General features: G+C 42.9%; 1 protein-coding gene across 5 annotated transcripts in view; it reads right to left on the bottom strand.

Annotated features, from left to right (window-relative positions):
• RSU1 (Ras suppressor protein 1) overlaps positions 1 to 23964 on the bottom strand; it is a 180269-nt gene that overhangs the window by 12738 nt on the left and 143567 nt on the right. The window contains exon 9 of one of the 5 annotated variants that reach the window (XM_045587807.1): positions 23484 to 23547. The exons of the other annotated variants lie outside the window; for them this stretch is intronic. Within the exon in view, the coding sequence (XP_045443763.1) occupies positions 23499 to 23547 (49 nt within the window). The 3' untranslated portion in view covers positions 23484 to 23498. Of the gene's footprint in view, positions 1 to 23483; positions 23548 to 23964 lie in introns of those variants that run through there. 5 annotated transcript variants of the gene reach the window in all.

Genomic DNA, 23964 nt, shown 5'->3' on the forward strand with positions numbered 1-23964 from the left:
TATGTTCATTTTCAATTGTTTCCTGGAAGTTTTTGATTTCTTCCTTGATCTCATTGGAAATCCATTTGTTATTTAATAACATGTTATTTAGCCTCCATGTATTTGAATGTTTTTTGTTGTAGTTGATTTCTAGTTTCATGTCATTGAGATACAAGAAAATGCTTGATGTGATTTCAATCTCCTTGCCCTAACATACAGTCTATCTTTGAGAATGCTCTATATGTACTTGAGGAGAATGTATATTCTGCTGCTCTGGGATGAAAATGTACTGTAAACATCAATTAAATCCAGCTGATCTAGTGTGTCATTTAGGGTCACTGTTTGCTTACTGATTTCCCCCTCCCCCTCAAGACATATCGAGTGATGTCTGTGGGATGCAATGTCCCCTAGTATGACTGTAATGCTATCAATTTTCCACTTAAAGTCTCCCAAGAGTTTATAAAATATATTTCTGCATCCAATACGAATTTCTAAGAGAGGTCTTTTTTTTTTTTTGCCCACATTATCTATCTTTAACAATATATTGTACATTTCCTTCACACAGTAGTCACAATAGTAGTCACAATATAATTATTTTGTTTATGTGATTGTTTCTTGTATCACAAGAGAGTTAGGAACTTTGCCTGCCTTATTTAGTATCCTTTGTGACTGCTATGCCATTGGCACACAATAAATATGTGTTGACTGAATGGATGACTATATGATGTATTGGAAATATCCAACTATATGAGTGTCAGATAGTCCCTCTGAAATAGGGACTATCTTAATCATTTTGTTTCCCCAGTACCTGCCACACACTAGCCTACCTAATAAATATTTACTGGTAAATTGAGAGACTATCTTAGCCAAGGAACCTTTCCCAATATTCCAGTTCCCTGCTCATCAGTTGATTATATATCTCTTTCACATTTACAGCTGTCTACTGAAAGAATGTGTGCCATGCAGGCCAAGGGGCTGCTCTAGTCTGGTTCCTATATCAGTTTCTGAAGTGGTTGGTTTTTTTGTGTGTTTTTTTTTTTTCAGTTACTGCAGGGCTCTGAGTCTGAAAGGCTAAAGGTAGGGACTGGGAATGGAGTAAATGCATCTTGGCACCATTTAGTGAGGCACTGGGAGCCCTGTCAGTCATCCTCTCATAGATGTTCTCTTTCACAGCACTGTGACCAGGGTTCCCATTACATTCCTTTAAGGTACAATGGGCTTTTGTTAAGTGTTCATCATATCTGCTATTAGTAAGAACTAGCTGAAGATAGTAATTGCTTATAACAGAGAATTACGTTAAAATGAACATCATAAAACCAGTGGGTGTTTTCTTTTCCCTTGGACAAGTTAAAAATCAGAACCAATTTTTATTATGGATATATGAGTCTTTCTGGTCACACATGGTTCCTTCATGAATGGCTCCAGGTTGTTCACAACCTCTAACATTTTTAAGCTAGTGATCACAATAGCAAAACTCTCACAGCACTGACTATACTGTAGCATTTCCACATGAAGGCTCTGTGGAGTTTTCTATATGTTAATGCATTTAAACCTTACACAATGTCACATGAATCAAAGGAACCCTGTGGGGTGCATATTTGTCCTGTGGCTCTAGATATAAATGATGTCACAAATACAGAGTTAGTGTCACTGAGCTAGAAATGACCTTGACTAAACAGAGAAGGCTCTTTCCCTTTCCCTTTCCCCTTTCCCCTTTCCCCTTTCCCCTTTCCCCTTTTTCCCCTTTCCTTTCCTTTCCTTTCCTTTCCTTTCCTTTCCTTTCCTTTCTTTTCTTTTCTTTTCTTTTCTTTTTTCTTTTCTAGATAAGGACAAATGGTAAAATATAGAGGTGTTACTCCTCCTCATCTTCCTCCTGTTTGTGGCTAACAATTTAGACTCTATTCCTGGGACCGACCATAGTTCCCTCATAGTCTCTCTCAGTCCAGGGGACCTGATGATTTGACCATAGCAGGTGACTCACGGGTAGGTTAGTGGGAAGTTAAACATCTCTTTAAGTACAAACCTATAAGTTCCGGAGTGCAGGGCAAATAACACTGAATGAAGCTCTTTGGAATTAATCCACAATCTGTATTTCCCTAGTCAGAAAATGGGGCATGTAGCCTTATGCAGGTGGTAACCCTCTAGTACGCATACCTCCATTTGCCCTCACACACTGACTGGGTGCTGTATCAGACTGCACCCACTTTGACAGAGCATCAACAGGTCAGGGCTGGGCATCTGAGTGGAACTGGAAGACTTTACATACAAAAATTATACAACACTATGTTTATCAGCTCATTTAACCTTAAACAAAATCATGTTATCTGAAATCTTCAGGGCTCACATCTCTAGGGTTCTTTGTATGCTCGGTCAGATTATGGAGTGATGCCTGAGATTTTAGACAGCACTGTGTCATTTGCCCATCCCCCTTCTCCACTGGTTTTCTATGAGGTGAGTCACATTTCACTCACAAGTAGAGGAAAGAGATTTAAAAAATAAAATAAACTTAGTAAACAAAACCAAGAAAGCATCTGTCTACCTACAGATGGACTTCTCTGGTGCTCTGACCCTGTGAATGTCAGGAAGAAGCAGCTACAGGTAAAATCCATGCATGACCTCCTATCATTTTCTGGCAAAGCAAACTCCCTCATATAAGCTGGGTTCTCTCTCTGAAGTGCCCGAACCCCATACCTGGGACATGACATATGAAGTTGATTTGTGCCATGCCTCCATTCCTGATTCTAATCATTGAACTACTGGCCAATGGTAAGCAGAGGCTGGCAGAATGGGAGGAATGAGGTTCTCATGGACAAAGTGGTATTTGGCAACAAGCCAACAGTTGTCAAAAGAATCATGGAGAAGACATCTGTGAGAGCTCAAGTCTTTGGATTCCATCCTTCCTTTAGTTCCACTTTCATGTTTTTTAATTTTGTGGAAAAATATATTCCAAAAGGAATTAAGGATTAAAAAAATACTTTTAACCCTGATACATTCAGCAAATGTTTAGCTATGCCATCCATTTCTGCCTAGTTAATGATATTCTAGAAGAGCCAGCAGTAAATCAGGGTGAGGATCCTGGGAATGCATCAAGTGGAGGGTCTGTCTCTTTCTCAAGACTCAAGCCTTAGTTATTTGATATCCCCCAGAGACCTTGTCAACTCAGAGCACAACTGTAGCTGTGGGTGGGGAGAGAAGAGCTAAAGCTTGTCACAACAGACATTTTCATCCAAGAATCTCAAGTGTTTCATCTAGGAATCTCACCCACAAAACACTCCTGGGAGGTGTGAGAGCACATAAATACAGATGGTGAGAGTCAGGTGAAAGTCAGAGCATGAGGTGGAGGTGCCAGAGGACCAGAGGACCCATGGAATGCTGCCTGGGCCTGCCTTTGGTATGGTTTCCAGTCCATCCAGTGGGTGTGCTCATGAGGTGGCTGACATAACAACGCCTGGGTGAAAAGTCACAGAGGAAACACATGCACAGTAATTCCTTCCAATAGTAACAAACCATGTTGTGCAATAATGGACTCAAGCTCACCTATTATTCTCATGGAAAAATATTCTCCCTGAATGGCTATTAATAACCATGAATATCTCTGCCTAACATATTTTCCAGCAAATAGTAAAACAAGCCCTCTTATTGGTGAGCAATTCCTGCTATATTGAATATTTACAGCAAGTTAATTTCCCCCTCATAAATATTTCAAAAGTTATTTTTTGAAATCTTATTTTAATACACATTAATAGTACTTCTAATCTATGGAAACATAGTCCACATTTTCACATATTTATACAATAGCTCTGTCCAAAATATGAGATCTATACATATAGCTTTACATTTTACAGTAGCCACATTTAAAAAGTAAAAAGGCACAGATAAAATGAACTTTTAATAATATATTTTATTGAACCAAGTATATCAAAATATGATTTCAACCTATAATCAATATAAACAATTAATTATCAATTGTATCCTCAATTTAAAGATAAAGGATTTGTTAAGTATGTCACATACATGTAATGATCTTTTGGTACTAAGTATCTTCGAAATCTAGTAAATATTTTACTCTGAAGGCGCATCCCAATCAGACAAGTAGAATTCAGGAGCCACAGGCCCCCACGGTCACCGTTCTGCACAACACAGACCGAGAACATGGAGTCCGGTGGCATCGAGTCACCTTCTTGTACTTTTTGAAAGCTGAGGGACGTTTTTTTGGCACACGGTTACTTTATATATATATAATTGATTTTTTACAGAGAGGAAGAGAGAAGGATAGAAAGTTAGAAACATCAATGAGAGAGAAACATCGATCAGCTGCCTCTTGCACACCCCCCACTAAGGATGTGCCAGCAGACAAGATACATGCCCTTGACTGGAATCGAACCCAGGACCCTTCAGTCCACAGGCCAACATTCTATCCATTGAGCCAAACCGGTTTTGGTGGCACATGGCTACTTTTAGTGCCTTAGGGAAAGGAATGATGAATATATATACCACATAATTTTTTTTAAAAAAGTAATCTTACTTATCTGAGGTCCTTCCAATATCTTTAATTGTTTATAATAGTTCTGAGTATGAACCTGGGAAGGTCTTTAGGCCAATACAAATGAGTCCTAAAGCCCATGAACGCTGCTTGGTTGAAGGAAAGTATAGTCAGTCCCTCTCTTTCCCCAAAGCAAGAAAACATAAAAATACCCACAAAAGCCAAAAATGCTCAGCTTGACATTGGCCAGAGCATACATTCCAGAGGCTTATGCTAGGAGGAATCCAAGAAGCAGCAGCTATAAGCTGAGCACATTAATAAGATTTGCCATTTCTCAGGCAAGCCAGACCCTGGCACTCAGCTCTGCTTCTTCTGAAAAGGCAAATCCTAAATCTGGACTCTGGGTACTCCACCCTCTCCTGCTTCATCCCCTGTCCATCTCCAACTGAAAGGCCAGAGTATGAGTGCTGGGATGCAGGGAGGTCTATAGAATCTCACTGCAGGTGGACACAGGCTTTTAATATATATATATTAATTTCAGAGATAGAAACATCGATGGTGAGAGAGAATCATTGATTGGCTGCCTCCTGCAACCTGGGTATGTGCCCTTGACGGGAATCGAATCTGGGACCCTTCAGTCTGCAGGCTGATGTTCTATCCACTGAGCCAAACTGGCTAGGGTAGCCATGAGGCTTTTACAAAGGAGAGAACAAGGTGCGCAGAAGAGATAGGGGACATATATTAAGCCTGTTGGCTACACTGAGGTAACATTATTTTTAAATTCCCCACTCCTTCTCAAGATATTTTCCCCCCATAAAACTCAGAAATATGAAACTGAAAACTAAAGAATGGGAAGACCCAAAGACCCATCCACTGTTGAACTCCCATAATGCCTTCATTATTCTTCTGACAAATGCTGACCTGTTCCCAAATGCCACTGCTCCTTTCCCTGCAACAACACAGCCCCTCACCCATTAGCCTCATCGGGGTCCCCTGTGCTTGCATCTCCTAAGGCCTCCGCCCTCACCTGTGGCTAATATTACTGGCGGGGGGCCTCTCTTCTGAAGGCCATTTGCAGAGCTGACTTACAAATTGCCCACGGTGAGCCAGGCTTGTCTGAACACTGGCTGTGCAGCCTGGGCTCCTCTAAGCCTCAGTTTTTCAACCTGTGAAACAGGTATAATAATGAGGCCTCCATTGCTTACAGTTGGGAGGACTGAATGAGGAAATCAGGTAAAGAGCTTGGCACTGTGTCTAGCCACACATTAAACATAAACTTTCTTTTTCATTTCAACCACTGTTAAGAGAGGTCAAATCATTCAGCCATTTTGCAGTATCTCACCTGAGATTGAGAGAGACAGAGAGAGAGAGAGAACGAACGAACATAAATCTCTTTGTGGAATGTCTGGCAGACTGCTGGAGAGACCTAGTTTGGAGTTCATCTATGATAATTTGCAGCTGAGTAAACCTGGTGAACTAAACCTCTCTGAGCATACTTTTTCATCTATATAATGGAACTGTTAGTAATAGCACATACTTCACAGAGTCATTAGCAGGATGAAATCATATAAATGACAGTTTCTTTCCAAAGAGATATTTTTTAAATGCTGCAACATGTATACTTGAGAAAAACAAACAAACAAAAAAATGGTAGAGAACATAGATGGATATAAAACTTGGATATAAAGCTATCAAGAAGTTTAGTCACTTTCTGTATCTAGTTGACCACTTCGTAAAGTATGTAAAAATGTCTGATCACTGGGTTGTATGCCTAAACAAATATCATACTGAATGTCAACTATAATTGCAAAATAATTTTGAAAATGTTTGGTCACTGTCTGAGCCTGGTCTTCATATCACATGCTGGTCAATGCCCAAGAGGACCACGCAGTCCCTGGGGAAGCAGGGCCAGCCTTGGCTCTGTCCAGGGTTCTGAATGGGCGGCTCACTAGTACTAATTGAACAAACGATTAAGGGCATTGAGTGCATCTTCCATCCTCCTCTTGCTTCAGCTCTCCCATTCTCAGGCTAAGCTGTTCCCGAATCTATTCAGATGGGAACCACATTACGTAAGAGTCAATAATCTTTATGGTAACTCTGCAGTGAGTGTCATTTGTTGTAATGAACACTGATCATAAGTTAAGCCCCTAGCTACTCTCTCTGTTATTTTTCATTATACTGTTCCTTGCTCTGTTATATTTCAGGAGTACTGAGGGAATTCAACCAACTATGTTCACTAGTCAGCTCTTCGTTGCTCAGATTAGATTCTGTAAGATGCAACGGAGCAATTTGCAAACACACTGAATCTTAAGGAAATGCGTCAGATGCTGGTTATATGTTCTCTGCCAATGCCAGTGGGCACCCTCCTCCCCCCAGGTTATTTGTCCTCTTAATTTGCTGTTTTCCTCTTTATGTATCTTCCCCTCATTTCACAGTATGGCTCTCCAGCCCCAACTCCGAGAGAGTATTAGCAATGTGTTTCTGGTTATTTTTCCCTCAGTAATGACTCTTTGTCCAATTCGACACCCAAGCTGTGTTTCCAAAATCATCCTCTCACATAGCTCTCACTTGCAAACACCACTCTGCTTACATCACAGTCAGTCCCTCTCCAGCTGCTCTGAAGGGCGCTAACTCCAAAAGGCACACCAGTGAGGGAAAGCTGGAATTTTTCCAATTTTTAAAAAACCAATGTGAAAAATTCATTTTGCATGTTGCATATTAAGCTGAGAGTGAAATGTCCATATGCTTCAAGCACTTGGAATTACTTATAAGTAGGTTGTGAGTCCCTGGAGAGACCACATCACTGCTCCGCCTCAGGCCGCCTGCACAAAGGCACGGAGACCAACGTTAGACTCTCACTGGGCCTGAGGTTTCAGTCCACACCCACCAGATACTGGGCAGTGCTCCTTTTCATAAAGGCCATGAGCTCTGGTCCTGTTTGCCATGGCACTGGAGAATAATTTCAAATAGTGAAAATAAAAAAAATGATACCTGCAGACGCCAAAAGTCTGGGCTTATCACCCTGGGTGTCTTTTTAGTGGGTACATGGCTAGGAATGCTCCCTTTTCAGGGAAATCTAGCTCGATGGGCTGAAGTCTATTCAGATAGGCATGCTGCAGTAATGCCACATTCTGTTACTGTACGTTTCTTCTGAGACACATCAGAGAAAAGCTGAGAAGAAACTGTTATTAAAATGCCTACAGCTCTTTAGAAACAACATTTTCAAATTTTTCCCAGTCAGGACACAATGCTTTGGTGAATGCAGAAGAATATCCAACTATGGGTGTGAGGACCGCATGTACTGGTATGCAAACACATAAAACAACCTCACACCAGGTGATAGTTCTTGGAAACTGAGTGGTTATGGGGAGGGTAGGCATAGAATCAAGTCCAGGAAAAAAAAAGAAAAAAGGAGTTCCAATATGGCTAAGAGTTCCTTTAAAATTGAGATGAGCTGTATGCACCCTCCCATTACAATAGGGACAAGATTAATAAACCACATCCTCATGTACTCAAGGGAAATAATCCTGCTGAGCAATTATTTTTAAAAATACATTTTTATTGATTTCAGAGAGGAAGGGAGGAGAGAGAAATAGAAACATCAATAAAGAGAGAATCATTCATCAGCTGCCTCCTGCACGCCCCTTACTGGGGGATCGAGCCCACAAGCCAGGCATGTGAACCTGGCCAGAATTGAACCTGGGACCCTTCAGTCTGCAGTCTGACACTATCCACTGGGCCAAACTGGCTAAGGCAATTATTTAACCAAAATCTCAATTTCAATTTAGATGTAACACATGGAAACAGTCAATAAGCAAAAAGCATTACAAATTTTTAGCAGATATTAAATGAAGAAATTGATAGCATTTAACAAGAACTATACACACCTAAAAGAAAGCACCTAAAATGGAACTGACTTACCCCATATTCAGAAGAAATCACTGTGGGATATACCACCATATAGAGCCACAGAGGTGAGGACTGTTACACTTTCTCCCTATCACTAACACAATGGTTATGAGGACTAAAGGTAAGATACTTAGCAAATCTTGAAAACAAAGTTCATGACTGTTACCCAAACACTCCACTTAAAGCACATGTGTCAATAAAGAAGTATTAAGAAATTAAAAATGAATGGAAAGACATTGAGGGAAGAAGTTTTAAAAAAAAGTATCATGTGCAATAACACCCATGCAGTTTTTAAAAAATGTATAGCAGGTCCTTGGGTTCTGCCGGAGATCCGTTCCTACAGCACAATGTAACGTGATTTTGCCATAAGTTGAACCCACCTACATAAGCACTTACGTTACTCACATGGAGCACGTAGACAGCAATGAAGTGAAACAGCAAAAACAATTTAAAAAAAAGATAACTATTCCTGACCTTTACTTGTGGTAAATAAATAATAAAAAAAAAATAAAGCACGTATGTACATACATTAAAATAATGGAACTTTTATAAACATATAAATATATAAAAGTTCCATTATTTTATTTATATATATAAATAAACTAGTAGCCCAGTGCACAAAATTCCTGCACAGGGAGGAGTGGGGTGTCCCTCAGCCCGGTCTGCACCCTCTCCAATCTGGGACCTCTTGGGGGCAGTTGGATATTCCTCTCACAATCCAGGACCGCTGGTTCCTAACTGCTCACCTGACTGCCTGCCTGTCTGATAGCCCTAACTACTCTGCCTGCTGGCCTGCTCATCCCCAACCACCCGTCCTTGCTGGCCTGATCGCCCCCAACTGCCCCCCTCCTGGCCTGATCGCCCCTAACTGCCTATGCCTCAGCCCCTCCTACATGGCTTTGTCTGGAAGGACATCCGGAAGGTCTCCCGGTCTAATTAGCATATTACCCTTTTACTAGTATAGATGGGAGATGGCAACGTAATCACAAAATGACGTACATCGAGTCCAACGCAACCCGAGGACTGCCTGTATTATGTCCTGCCTGCAGGACAACAAGTGTCTATTTGGCTGACATAACAGAGCATGGCATGTGTGCACTTCAGTCTCATCAATTTGATGACAACGTGGCCTACAATCATTACCCCTCTATGACAGCAACATGAGCAATGGCTGTCACTAGGAGTGAACAAAACTTGCCCTGTCTTTCAGGAGGTAAGGCTTAGTCTCACCTCAGAGGAAACAAACAGCACTGGCCTATCTGGATCAGTAGTTAGATCACCGGGTCTCATGCTGATTCCTGGTCAACGGCATGCACTGAGGGAGCAGGTTCAATTCCTGGCCCTGTCATAGCTCATGTGGTAGGCGATCGATCCATGTGTCACATGTTAATGTCCATCTCTGTCTCTATCTCTGTCTCTGTCTCTCTCCCACTCCTTTCTACTCTTTTTAGAAATCAATGGGAAAAATATCCTTGGATGAGGATTAACAAAACAAAACAAAAAAACGAACCACCCAAGACAGAGGGAGCAGACCCACTGCCCCTTCCATCATTGCATATTATTTTGGCTGGGTATCCCATCGAAATATCTCGAGTTTCTTTTTGTCAATAAGAGGAAGCTGGCCAGAGAGAAAGCAAAAATTAAATCAATTGTGAAAGAATGCTGACCCCAGACATATGGACACATGAACATTTGTACATGTGCAGAAAATACACATTTCTTAGCTAGAATCATAAGAAAAGGAAACTTTGGCAGTAATTTTAACTATATCTTCCTTTGATTTTAACTTACTTCAACCCATTTAGAAAGTCAGATGCCTTCTGCCTTTCACTATTATCTTCGTAAATTTCTTTCAAGTTTACATCTAAAGTATTTTTTAAGCAGTAATTATCATAGTTTATCATTTTATAATAGGATTATTATTTTAAACAAAAGTCCAGCATCGATATTTATCACATAATCATAAACAAAATTACTGACAGGGTACCTGTGAATCCATGCTGTATTTCATCATTAATGTAAACATTTCTCTGTTGGGGAGACATAGCTTCCAGTATTCCCCTTTAATAGAAAAGTAACTTCGGCACTGTGGCTTTGGGCAAGCCACTTAACCTATCTAAGCTTAGTTTTTTCACAGAAAATAAAAAACGACTTCTGTTAAAATAAAAAAGACAATACATTTAAAGTAGTATCTCACGAGAATGCAGGCCTTCATTGATGTAAATAGTAAATAAAGTCATTTGTCATTGAATTTTCTTAAAATGAGGCATATCTGCACATAAGCTAGAAAAACGCCTAGTGAATGGACTTCATTCACCAAGAAGTCCTTTGGGAACCGACAAATGGTGGGCAGGGGCAGCTCACCTCAATAGAGAAGTGTGCCCAAGGCGTTCTCAGGAGAGAGAGGCCACGGCCACTTCCATTTTCCTATAACAGGGGAGCTACACGCATAGTCACCAGAATGCTATAAAACAAGGTCTCAGTGTATTTTAAATATACACACTTACTAAAGCACAACCACCACAGTAGTAAAAATAACATAATGACTTATGTGTTACTCAGTGGCTGTCAACCAGGCAGATCTGCCCTCCACCAGGAGTCAGCTGGCAATGTGTAGACACACCTGTGGTTGTCACACTGGGGGAGTGCTACAGGCCAAGGATGCTGCTAAACATCCTACGGACACACAGGACAGTCTCCAACGAAGAACTGTCTGCTCCAAAAGGTCAACAGTGCCGAGGCTGAGACATCCTGGCGTAAACAAAACTAGCAAGTGAATTAAACTTGAATATTAAAGCAAGGGATAAATGGATAAGTCGCTCACCCACCCAGCCCCCTTTGATATAGCATCCCCCCCAGTATGTTTCTCAGAGATGTTCAGTGAGATCAGTGATGCAAGCTTTACATTTTGATTTCTATGTGTGTATTCTTCTCAGTAGTAGTATAGTTTCTTTTAAAAATTAATTTAAGAATGTGAATTGATTTCAGGAAAAACATTAAACCTTATAACACAGGGTTATGTGGATATGGCAACATCGCTCTCCATGAACAGTGTTTCTGTACTTATTTTGTTTTCTGTATAGATCCTGCTCATATGCAGCTATAATATTTTAACAGATTCAATAGGAGGAAGAAGGTGACACGAAGTTAGTGAAATTCTCCAAGTTAAAAAATAAAGAGAAAAGCAGAGGTCCACTAGTTCTAAGGCTGCTTCTCCTGGGAAGGAAACTGTCTGTTATAACAAGATTTCAGAGCCACAGAATGAGGGCCACAATCCAAGCAAGGCAGCTGATCTGGACTTCACCAAAGCAGCAGCAGGTAGGGTTCCAGAAAACCCTCAGTGAGAAGTGTTTTATTTGGGGAAAAAGCTTGTTCTGGATATGGGGGTTTAGTGAAAACGGCTGTTTATAAACCAAGGGTAGAGGCTGTCCACACACACACACACACACACACACACACTCACACACACACCACGCACACACCATGCAACCTGGAGGAAAATTAGCACTAGCAGAACAGATGGGAGAAGAAGGAGGTCAGCAAGCAGTTTACAGAGAGGCGCACATCAAACTGCTCCCTAAGCTGAGTCCAAGTCTACAGAGAACACACGTGTGAATAAGCACGGCTGGGCTCGCACTTAGGGGGTCTTGACCTGCAGCTCTCCTAGGCCACCTGAAGGAAAGCTGCCCCGAGAGTGTGAGGGAGCGTGGAGGGCTGCAGATTTCTGGGGTCAGTGATAAATGGCTGCGTCCCTCACCCCACCCAGCCCCCTTTGATATACCATCCCCCCCATCTCAGAGATGTTCAGTGAGATCAGTGATGCAGGAGACCCACAGACTCACTCCCAGATATAGCTCAGCTATCTGAGCTTCTGAGGATGTAAGGAAGAGAGAATTACAAATTTCAGAGGGAGGGAAGGGGAGTTAATTGGGAAATTTATATGCACATATGCCTAGCCTATGGACACAGATTTGGGTGAAGAGGCTTGGGAAGGGCGGGGATAGGTTGGAGAGTTTCAGTGGGGGAAAAAAAAAAAAAAAAAAAAAAAAAAAAAAAAAAAAGGACATCTGCAATACTTTCAACAATAAAGATAAATTAAAAAAATAAATGTGGCAAAGTCAAAAGTAAGTATTTACAACTTCATCTTCAGATAATCCATCTTCAATCGCTAGGGGTTCAAAAAACTAGAATTCGGTGGATATTAACATATCAATGTCAAGAGACTTAGAACACAGGGATGTGGACAGAGAGATTGAAGTGCTTCATATAAAGCCCCTCCTTCTAAGACCTGAGAGTCCCCCACCCTCCAGCTCAGGGGGCTAAATAAATCCCTGCAGGAGGCTACATTGGAAGATTAAAAAAAAATCACATTTTAAATGTGTTCAGATTATTTTGAATCAATTTATACATACATTAACCTGTCTCAAAAAGCAAAAACTTCTCACTTTCCTATGCTTATCCATTTTATTCTTTTCTATGCTCTTGGGGTTATTTGCAGCTACTGGATCAATGTACCAGATATAGAATAAATGGATGTATGTACCACTATTCTCAACTCCACGCCCAATGCCATCATATTGGCAGCTTGAGATTGGCCATGGTAGGAAACTGGGAAACACTACAAATCATGGGTTTCATATACGGTACTGTTGAACATCTAGACCACATGTGTCAAACATAAGGCCCGTGGGCCAAATCCGTCCCGCCAGGCCTTGCAATGTGGCCCGCACCGCGCTGTCATCACTGCACTCCGCTGCGTTTCCATCACAATGACAGTTTATGACTGTTCAGTAAACCATTCGGCCCGCGATTTAGGTTGGATTTTAGATTTTGGCCCCTTCTCTGATTGAGTTCGACACCCCTAATCTAGACTAAAGAAAGTGGTTGAAAATGTGCTAATAATGCAGATGGAATTTAAAAGTATATTAGTACACGGCCACTGCACTGTGTCCAGCATGATAACATTTTGGAAATATTGCCATATTGGAAAGTACGTGTGTGGAGGCATGAACAGCACAACAGAACCATCACCCAGCAGCTGGGCAGAGGCTGGGCTCTGAAGAGCTGGGGCGAGTCCCAGCACTGCCCATTCCTTCCCTTCCTGGCCCTCTGGCTTGCTCCCTTTCCTTCCACCTCTGGGGGCTGCCCAGGGCTCATTATCCATTGAAAATCTTGTTCCTCTCTCTTCGCAGCCCATTCTAGTCATCCCCACTATTTCATCCCACAATCTTTATTCCTTCTTTTGAACTCCAACTTTCCAGTCTGCTGGGTGGCCCTCAGCCTTTGTGCACCCACCACACTCGTGTTACAGACCTTCCCATGACCGGCAGGCCCTGCGACCCTGGCAGAGAGAGGGCTCCCGTGAAGTGTGAGAGCTCCCTCCCACTGCACCGCCACGCTCCTTAGCCAGCCCCTATGACACAGAGCCAGCTGACACCTCTCTGCTGGTGCACACTCCTCTGAAGGCAGAGACTGTACCTTATAAATCTCTGTCCGCATGGCCTGGGCCCACAGACAGAGTATACTTAATAGATAACTGCTCCCGGGCTGATTGATTAAAAGAGGCTCAGAATTACTCCCTTCAAAGGTTCCTAAGAAGAAATATACCGCAGAACTGAAGGATACAGCTGGCTTCCTAATTAATATTAGTCACTTGGCAATTCTTAATTAAGAACTTTAAAATAAAGACCCACCTTTCTCCCATGCCAAGTGGATCTCACCTTCATTAGTATTTAGGAGCAATAACCACTACTTCATTTTGATGACCCTCTCTGTGCGCTGCCAGATGGGAAAATTAGTTGCACCGTATTTATTAATAAACAAAGACAAGTGGAGGAGCTTGGGGAAATCCAGGCAGAACCAGTCACTGTACTCCTTCACTATAAGCCTTCCACACATGCTGAAGGAAGCCTTCTCTTGCCTGCTTCCCGGAGGATAGGAACCAGGTTCGAGCAGGAAGCAGGCTTCCTCTCTCACTGTCCACCTGTGAAGAGCTCCGTCCCCTGGGTCTGGGGTTTCCCCCACCAGGCATCCGCCTGTCCACTCTCACAATGCCTGGTGCTACAGGCAGAGAAATACACCATTGCTCAATATTAATAAACCTAATACTGCATTTTCCAGGTCTGCCTGTCTGGGCCTATGAGCTCTTGGGATAGGTGGAGTTGGAAATTTTAAAGTGGAAAAGATCTCAAGACAGAAGTTACTGCCCTTCCAAGGTGGTCAGCGCTGGTAAGGGCAGAGGCCCAGTGTGCTCTGATGGAGGCGGCGGCACTTCCCTGGCTCCGCATGTGAGCAGCACTGATAAACTGGCGACGTTTCCTTCTTCAAAGATAGGAAAAACGGAATGACAACGACATTTTAAAAACAATGTCACGTGGAACGCAATCTGTTTCAGGATTGCAGCGGCCTGACAAAAATGTTGATTACAAAAAAGGGTCTGAGAGGTCTGAGACATTGCCCCCCCTCACAGGGCTGCTGCTAAGGCTGAATGATTGAGGTGACTGAAGCCGGAGTACTAAGCACAGAGCCTTGCATGCAACAACTGCTCAGGGAATGTTACTATTAAAATCATTTGTCTCACCAGTGACCACCCTTGCATTGCTTGACTAACCACTGGCAAAAAAATGAAGCTCAGGTGGTTGGGCATCAACCCATGAACCAGGAGGTCATGGTTCGATTCCCAGTCAGGGTTGCGAGCTCAATCCCCAGGGTGCACGTGCAGGAGGCAGCCGATCAGTGATTCTCTCTCATCATTGATGTTTCTCTCTTTCTCCTTCTCCCTTCCTTTTAGAGATCAATAAAGATACATTTAAAAAATGAAGTTCACTTTCTAGTTCTCCAGATACCCCCTCCCTGGGTCAGACAGCGATGCTGAAGGACATTCTTCCCATGCGTCGGAGGGAGACAGACAACGCGTGGCAGGACGCTCAGGAGGAGGACAGGTGTTCCCAATAGCTCTGACACGCATAGAGGACTTCATTAGCCTGTCTATTACAAACCACTTAAGAGACATATTTATTGATAGGAGCCTGCCAATCGATTAAACATCTCCATATATGAAACTGACTTTACATTAATGAGCAGTTTGGAGGACATGCGCCTAGACGCTGGAAGGGAGCGCTCTGGGAATCCTAGCAACGCCGCCAGGTGCTTCCACCCGCTGTAACATATCAGTACGTCACAAGTCACGAGGGCAAAGAGTCTGTAATACTCTTCCTCCGCATCAGAGCACATGTTTTAACACACTTACATCTGCACAGTTCACAACAGATTTGATTTACAATATAATCCATTCATGTTTTGTACACAATTCTTAGTTTTTTCAATGCAAACCTAAAAACGTCACTGAACACATAATTTACCTTCTCTAAATAAGCTAAGCTTCAATTTTGACTTGTAGGTTAGAATAAACTGATTGCAAGAAATCTTATATATTTTCTTCTATGTTATAATATAAAATGTTGTGTATGAGACAGGTAGGAAAGGCATTTGGGGCTGCATGCTGTGTATTTCCTTTTAACAACAAATATGGTAATTATTTCATACGACATGTATGATTTTTCACTCTGGAATTATTTTATAGGAAATGTAAATTTTTAGGGGAGAAAAAACCCCCCACCCAAAACAAAAGGGGCTAGAAATCCTGCAGTGAGCTTAAAATGAGAGCCTTAAGTGTTTTATAACTAAGTTTTCATCTTCTCTTTCTATTAATTCTTATTTTTCATTAATTAGACTTTATTTTTTGAACTTACAAACATACTAGAATAATTCTTTCCAAAAGAATAAAGAATATTTCTTCCTCAACTATGTAAAAAGGCCCATGGAAATGGATTTTTATCTGACAGCTTTTCTTATGCTTAGGCCACCACTCTTCCTGGCTGCCCTGCTCTCCACACCTTCACCCTTGGTCACAGAGCCACTAGCACTGCGATCGCAAGCAGTGGTGTGTTTCTCTGCCTGCAGCACAGGGTTCTCTTGGGACCTGCTAGACACGAAGAGCTCCCCAACCCCTGCACATGGAGGGAACCTGTGCACGTGCAAAGTCTAATTTGGTGGCCCTGAGGAGTTAGTGGGCGATACCAATGCCGCTGGTTCAAGAGACTACACTTAAGTATCGTGCTGCCAGAGGATTAAGTAATTACTAAAGGCCCGGTGCACGAAATTCTTGCATGAGGAGATCCCCTCAGCCCAGCCTGCCTCCTCTCCAATCTAGGACCCATCAGGAGGACATCCCTCCCACAATCTGGGACTCACATACCTGCCTGCCTGATTGCACCTAACTGCGCCCCCTGCTGGCCTGGTCACTCCCAATTGCCTCCCCCCTCACCAATCTGGTCACTCCCAACTGCCCCCCCTCCTGTGTCTGCAGGCCTGGTAAGCCCATGCAGCCTGCTGCTCAGTTGTTTGGTCACCCCTCACTAACCCCCCTGCCAGCCTGGTTGCCCTACACAGCCTGTTCAGTTGTTTTGGATGCGATGGTTGCTTAGCCTTTTATATATATAGATTTTAATTAATGAAGGTTTATCACTAGAATCACTGTCAAGAAAATTAAAACACTGGAAACACTTATTCCTCTGTGCCTTGTGACACAAAATAGTCAATAAAAGGAAATATACAGAAAGGCTACATAAGTATGTCTGCAGTGATCTCATTAAATCCTTTCAATCTCATTCTACCCACCCCCCGGGCAGACACTGGAGCTCTCTTCTGTGATGGCACTGTGGCTAGAAAGCTGATGAGACTATGAGTGGACAGGTTCTTTAAGGCACATAGAAGGTCTGGATTCAAACCCCATCTTAAGATTCATTGATCTCTGAGAAGTTACTTAATCTCTGAGCCTCAATTTCCTCATCTGTACATTGGGGACAGTATGAACACTCTAATGGTACAAAGGTAATCACAGAACCTCCCTCCTAAATTGTTGTATTAAGTGAGATCATGTCTCTTAGGTCAACACATTTTAATTGTTCAATAAATGGCAGGTGTTATGACTAAAATACTTCTTCTCAGGCAGCTCAAATGACATTTTTGAAATATATCTTGTCCTAAATGGGGGAAAAAGGGTTTGGTTGGGTTTTCTTCCCCATTATGGTAACACAATCATTGGGTTAAACTTTAAAAATCACTGGGATGATATTGCCCATTAAAGTAAAAAGCATAGATTTTTAAAATTAGGACCTTAAATTTCTTCATTTAAAAGTCTTATTTTACAAAGTAGTGGCCCAGTGCAAGAAATTCATGCACTGGGGATTAATTAGAGGAAATATTTTAATATTGCCATTAAATTCAGGGGATTAATTAGAGGAAATATTTTAATATTGCCATTTGCCCTTTATAACAGAAGTGTCAGAGATGAAAGAAAATTAGTAAAATGTATAGGAAAATCTTCCTCCTGTCAGAGTCTGGAGTGCACCATGGGACCCAGAATCAAGTCCCCGCCCACCCATGGCACCTCAAAAATGCTCAAGACCCGGCCCCAACCAGACCCACCCCCATTGGGAGCGATCCAGACCCACCTTGTCAAGCCCTGCTGGGTGGGGTTCTAGCCTCAGGTACCCATCAAGACCCACCAGGTGGGCAGAGGGTGCATGCAGCCTCAGGATACATGTAAAGCTGTGCCAGGCAGGCGTCCCAGCCTCAGGTCACTGCTGATTACTCATTAAGGCTCATTATGGGAACTCAGCCTCTGCTGTGGATGCAGCCATCTTGTGTTATGGAAACCCCACCTCCGCTGTGGGTGCTGCCATCTTTGTGATGGTCAATTTGCACATTCCCTCTTTATTAGATAGGATGAAAACTTGGGCCTTGGCAGGGGCACCAGTAAGCTAAGGTGACAGGGATGGGCCGGGGCAGAAACATGTTCAAAACTACTAGAAGTGCCATAGCTGGGAGCTCAGCGGGTTGGAGTGTTATCCTGTGCACCAACAGAATGCGGGTTCGATTCCCAGTCAGGGCCTATATGAGAACAGGAGGCAACTGATCGATGTCTCTGTCTCTCTCTCTGACCCTCCATCCCCCAAAAATACAATTTAAAAGAAAACATTCTCATGTGGGAATTAAAAACAAAATAAAACAAAGCAAAAAACTACTGGAAGCCTGCTCCAGAATATTTTCAGAATGACTACATCACTCTGCCCAAAGTCTCACATAAAAGCTGACAGTGTCCAGACACAATGATTAAACCACTGGTGCTAGTTGTAGTTTTCTAATATTAAAAAACTGGGGAGTGTAAAGTTGTAATTCCTGTGTTCATTCATAAAAGAGTGTGCCCAGCTCTTGGGCTGTATTAACCCAGTTCCCACGTGCTTCACGTCTATGGAAGTTGCTGGTGTGAGGTCATAAGGCCACAAGGTTGCTGCAATGCTTGGTGGGGAGTTGCACCCTATTGGTGGGGCCCATGTCTTCTTCACAAGAACGGATGTACAGTTTCTGGCACTCAATTCACACTCAGCAAGTTACTGTGAGCCCGTAAGTGAGTGAACAAGTGTGTGACTAAATGAACAGGGAAACTTGTGAACAAATCCAGGAAACTTGTGTTGATGCTGCTGGCTTGGCCCTTACCTTCCTCACCCTTCCCAACAGAGCCAAGCTCCCAATCTCTACCTGTGCCAGGTGCCGCTCTGCTACAGCACAGCTTCCTTGGAGCAGAACTAGGGCAGACTGGGGGCACTGAGTCTCTTTAAACACAGAGGGCTTTGCCCTCCAGGTCGTGTGAGGGAAAACTGGGGTCCTGAATTGCTGCATGGTAAGATTAAAATGATCAAGAAGAAGTTGGAAGAGAAAAAGAGAAATGAGATTTAATAAGTACAATTCTCTAAACTTCCATTTGTCTTATCTTGCAGTCTTATGTTGGAAGCAGGAAAAAGTATCAGGAAATTCAACCAATCTGTAATTGGAAGAAAACTTCAGAGCCTTTAAAATAGCCCCTTATACAGAAATGTGTCCCCCACGACAGCCTGTTCTGCATGCAACACTGCCGTTTACTCTATCCTCCTGTCTTTACCTCTGTTAATTTCCCCAAGAAATGATTCTGCACTGACAGTGGTTCATGAGTAGGGACCTAACGCTCAGCCATGTCCATAAGTAAGACCTAAAGGGCAGTGCATGTTTCTGCCAGACAGTCATTCTGACAAGTAATGTCTCAGACGCAACATACGATACATGTACTTTTCGTATTTTTATTTTATATCAGCCACCTGATTTAACAAAAAACAATGAATCACTGAACTTTTTTTTTTTTTTAGAAAAAACACACACACCCTATTTGTAAAAAACACTATGGAATCTCCCAAAAGTATTCATTTTCTGGGTGCCTTTTGTTTACATATTTATTCAAGATTTTTCTAGATTTATGCTGGGAACATTGCCTATATCACATTGCAAGCCTTGCAGCCCTGCAAAAGAAAACCAGCCCAGCCCTGGCCGGCTTGGCTCAGTGGATAGAACACTGGCCTGTAGATTGAAGGATTCTGGGTTCAATTCCAGTCAAGGACATGTACCTTGTTGCGGGAGGCAACCAACTGATGTGAGAGTGTCTCTCTCACATCAATGTTTCTCTCTCTCTCTCTCTCTCTCTCTCTCTCTCTCTCTCTCTCTCTCTGTCTCTCTCTCTCTCTCTTTCTCTCTCCCCCCCCCTTCCACTCTCTCTAAAAATATCCTCTGATGAGGATTTACAAAAAAAATAAAATAGAAAAATACCTATGTGAATTGACTAGGAAGTTTCCTATTCTTATTTTCTCTACTTTTCTGCTTTCCCATTAATACTTAGTCCTCTTCCTACTTTTTGAACAGTATCCAATAGATATCATCCCTTCTAATGATCAAGGGTCTGGGGCCTCTTTGTTCCCCCCAGTGAGATCCAGTGAAAGCATCCACCTTCTGGTGTCACAGAGCTCCAGGAAGGACCCACCCACCTTCCTCTCTCTACCTCATTAACGAAGCTGTTGATGGGAAGAATGAAATGATATCCAAGGCCAGTATTAGCACAGGCCCACCCCTAAACCGTGGCTCTGTGAGCTGGGCAGTTTTGTTCTCACCATGACCCCGCACCACAGGTGCGTTTCATGATTCCTTCTCCAGTGCTCATGATCCATTTAATTGAAAACAGTTCTTCCCAGGCAGAACTGGCTACAAAGAGTTCACAAACCTGGGACAAAGCATGCAATCAAATCAGGTAATCAAACTTAGAAATTCTGAGAACACCTCCCCAAATGTTACTTCCATTTTAATCAATGTCAGTTTTGCTTTTTTTGCTTTGCATTGAAATATTCAAACTCAATCCTTTCTTTACCAGAAAGAAGCAATTAATCAACTACTTCTTAAATCCCTTCCCCCACAATCAAAGATTAAATAGCTTTAATGCAGCTCACAGTTAAGCACAAAGTTTCCTGGCCTAATCTGCATCACTTTCAGTTGTTAAAAACAAAACAAAACACCAAGACGATTCTATTAATATGTTATGGTCTTTCATTTTTAACAACAACAAACAACAGATTTGGGCTTAAGAGCTTCCAAGGTCCCAATCATAATTAGCACCCAACTATCTGCAGGAAATCGTTTCCGATAATTAATTCGGCCATCACAGAGAAACTGTCATGTTCCATGGGAGGATCAGAAGACAAGCTTTAGCATGAGAGGCGCAATGCCATCCTGGGTGGGGGCTGGCTCAGAAGGAGGGATTCAGAGCACCGAGATGATTTAAGCCAGGAACAAGCCTGGCACATGGGGGCCGGTGCTGCTAGAATAGCAGGGAGCAGTCACTCTTCAGAGAGCACACAGGCCCAGTGGCGCCCACCACTGTGTGTTTCTGTGAGCCTCACAATAAAAGAAAATGGAGAAGGGTGTGTGTGTGTGTGTGTGTCCATCACTAAAGGAGGATTTCTAGAACACCTTCAAATTCCAATGGGTCCACCACTACTTAACACAGTTCACTAACTTTAGTTTTGCCAATTTTCATTTAAAAGTAAAAACGGTCATTCAGTAATTGTGCTTACACGCCAGAAAAAGGAAAAAAAAGAAAGAAAAAAAAGGACCTCACTTGATGGAGCAATTAATTTCTTTGTTTATACTGTGTCAATTCATAGTTACATTCATTGTGAGTCAGGGGCCCCCTTCTTGCACCTGCTTTTATTGCCCCAAAGAATGTGTTTCCTGTTTCCCATTCTAATACGCACACCCAGCACGGAGTCCAGCACAGAGTGCGGAACCTGTAAATGTTTACCCCGTTCAGCTCCAGGTGAGGACTGGTTTGAGTCAAACGAGCTGGGGAAGAGGGGGCTGAGCTGACACTCATGGCACATGTGACAGGGCATGTGTCTGAAAGCTGCCGGGGAGGCACTGGAGCTCATCTAATTGGCTGCTGCCTTGGCTGACAAGCTCCTGTGAGGCCCCTCTCAGCAGGGGTTCTACCCAAAAAGGGTGGCGGTGGGAAGTGATCCAATGTTTATGTCTGTTATGCTGTTATAGCAAAGTAATTTTGACTTCTTAAGACGTGAAGGAAATAAAAACCTCACAAGATTCTATTCAAAATTTTTTCTTTTGTCTTCCCTCCTACACAGATAAAAACACTGAAATAAAACCCCCACCAACAATCAATGATACAACAGATTTAGAATTCTATGTAATTAATAAAAAACAAATGCTCTCTGAAAGCTGGCACCGAAACTATTAGAACTCTGCTCTTGACTGCCCACTCTTCTCTGATTGGGCTTGGCCTATATGAGATGAATTGATTCCAAAAGAGAGCCATAGGCAGGGGCCTGCAGGAGCCAAACAGGGCTGCTGAGTCCAGGATGCAGTGGACAGCAGGCAGGCACAGGCTCACCAGGAGTCGGAGCTGACCAGGTAACGACAAACAACCTGTACTAACTTCGTTTATTAGCAGTAAATAGGAAAGGTCTTTAGAAACCGAGAGACCTTTAAAAAATAAATCCCCATTTAAGATTCAAAGATGCCCATGCCTCCATGAGGACAGTTATGGACTAAAGCAAGCAAAGCGAATTGCCATTAACATATTACAACCACATCCCCAACAAGTGATTCTTAATGAATCTTTTCTGTGGCAAGCTGCTTGAGTCTACTCTAACTCTTCTCTAAGAAGCATGAACACAAATACAAATGCAGAAGCTCTTCTGCTTATGAATTAAAACTCTTGAATCTTCCTAGGTCCTCATAAAGCTTTGTGCCAGGGGCGGGGGATGGAGGGGGGCAAGAGTCAACGATGCTGGCCACCACTGGACTGTACTTCTGGTTGTTGCCTGGTCTAATTCCTTCAGACCAGTGATCGGCAAACTGCGGCTTGTGAGCCACATGCGGCTCTTTGGCCCCTAGAGTGTGGCTCTTCCACAAAGGTCTGGGTGGGTCTATTTTGAAGAAGTGGCATTAGAAGAAGCTTAAATTTAAAATATTTGGCTCTCAAAAGAAATTTCAATCATTGTACTGTTGATATTTGGCTCTGCTGACTAACGAGTTTGCCAACCACTGTTTAGACCAGCGTCTCTAACCCAGTGCGAAGACATTTTGGGTCAGATAATTGTCTGGGGTGGGGCCTGGTGGGGGGAGCTGTCCTGTGCACTGTAGGACTTTAGCAGCATCCCTGACCTCAAACCATCAGATACCAGCAGCACCCCTACAACAGATGTGGCAACTGAAACATCTAAAGACTGCCAAACGTCCCCCAATAAACAAGGTTGCTCTGGTGGAGAATCACTGCTTTAGAATTACAATAGATAGACTTTTGAACAGATAAGAAAAAATACAATCCCAATGTGAGAAAGGAGTCATCTTCCTAGATCAATGGAAGGATATATCAGGGCCACTTAGGATACAATGGTCCCTGACTGGGGGGCTGGGGGGATGACCTTACTTGTGCTTCTTCAGACCACCAAGAAAGATCAGAAATAAATGTTTATAGTGCCCACGATCCATCTCCATCTCCACCTGAGGAGAGAAACAAAATCAACCAGAACTGCCACCCATGGAGCTGTGGGTTGATTTTGTGTTTAGATTCTCCGATCACATCCTGGAGAAAGGTTGCATGGCACTGGCTTGGTGAGGCTGCACATGAGAGAACGTCTGAGCAGCACATGTGTGTGTCCTACAGTGACTGTGCTGGGGCAGGGAGTTCCGGTCACTGTAGGCATTCCAGTGGAGGCCAGAAGGCAATGAGGCCAGAGAGGCTGTGGAAGGGAATCCGCATGTGACAAGAGGTTGGCATAACTGACCTTTCTCACACTCAAATCCAACTCTCCATGGGCCTGCGTCTGCCTGGCAATGCTCAGACTCTTCAGAGACCCTTCTGAGAGAGGACATTCGCCTGCCCTGTGGGGGCAGGATTTCATAACCCAGGACCTGGGAGGGTGAGGGACACCAACTGGGCATTTATCTTTCCCACCAATCACAGCTGAGTCAAGATTCCCCACCTGGCTCAGAGTTATCTCCAACTGGTTCTCCCCTTCCCACCCCAAATTCTCATTAACTCCAAAGACAAATTACAGAAGTACGTGATCTCACACTGATGCTCAATCTGTCTTTTCTAGCTTCCTCTATTTATCAGTCGGCTTCAACCAAGTGAACCGTGACTCGTCAGTCTTTAC

The sequence above is a fragment of the Pipistrellus kuhlii genome, unplaced genomic scaffold (assembly GCF_014108245.1).
Source record: "Pipistrellus kuhlii isolate mPipKuh1 unplaced genomic scaffold, mPipKuh1.p scaffold_m20_p_1, whole genome shotgun sequence".
Classification (NCBI taxonomy): domain Eukaryota; kingdom Metazoa; phylum Chordata; class Mammalia; order Chiroptera; family Vespertilionidae; genus Pipistrellus; species Pipistrellus kuhlii.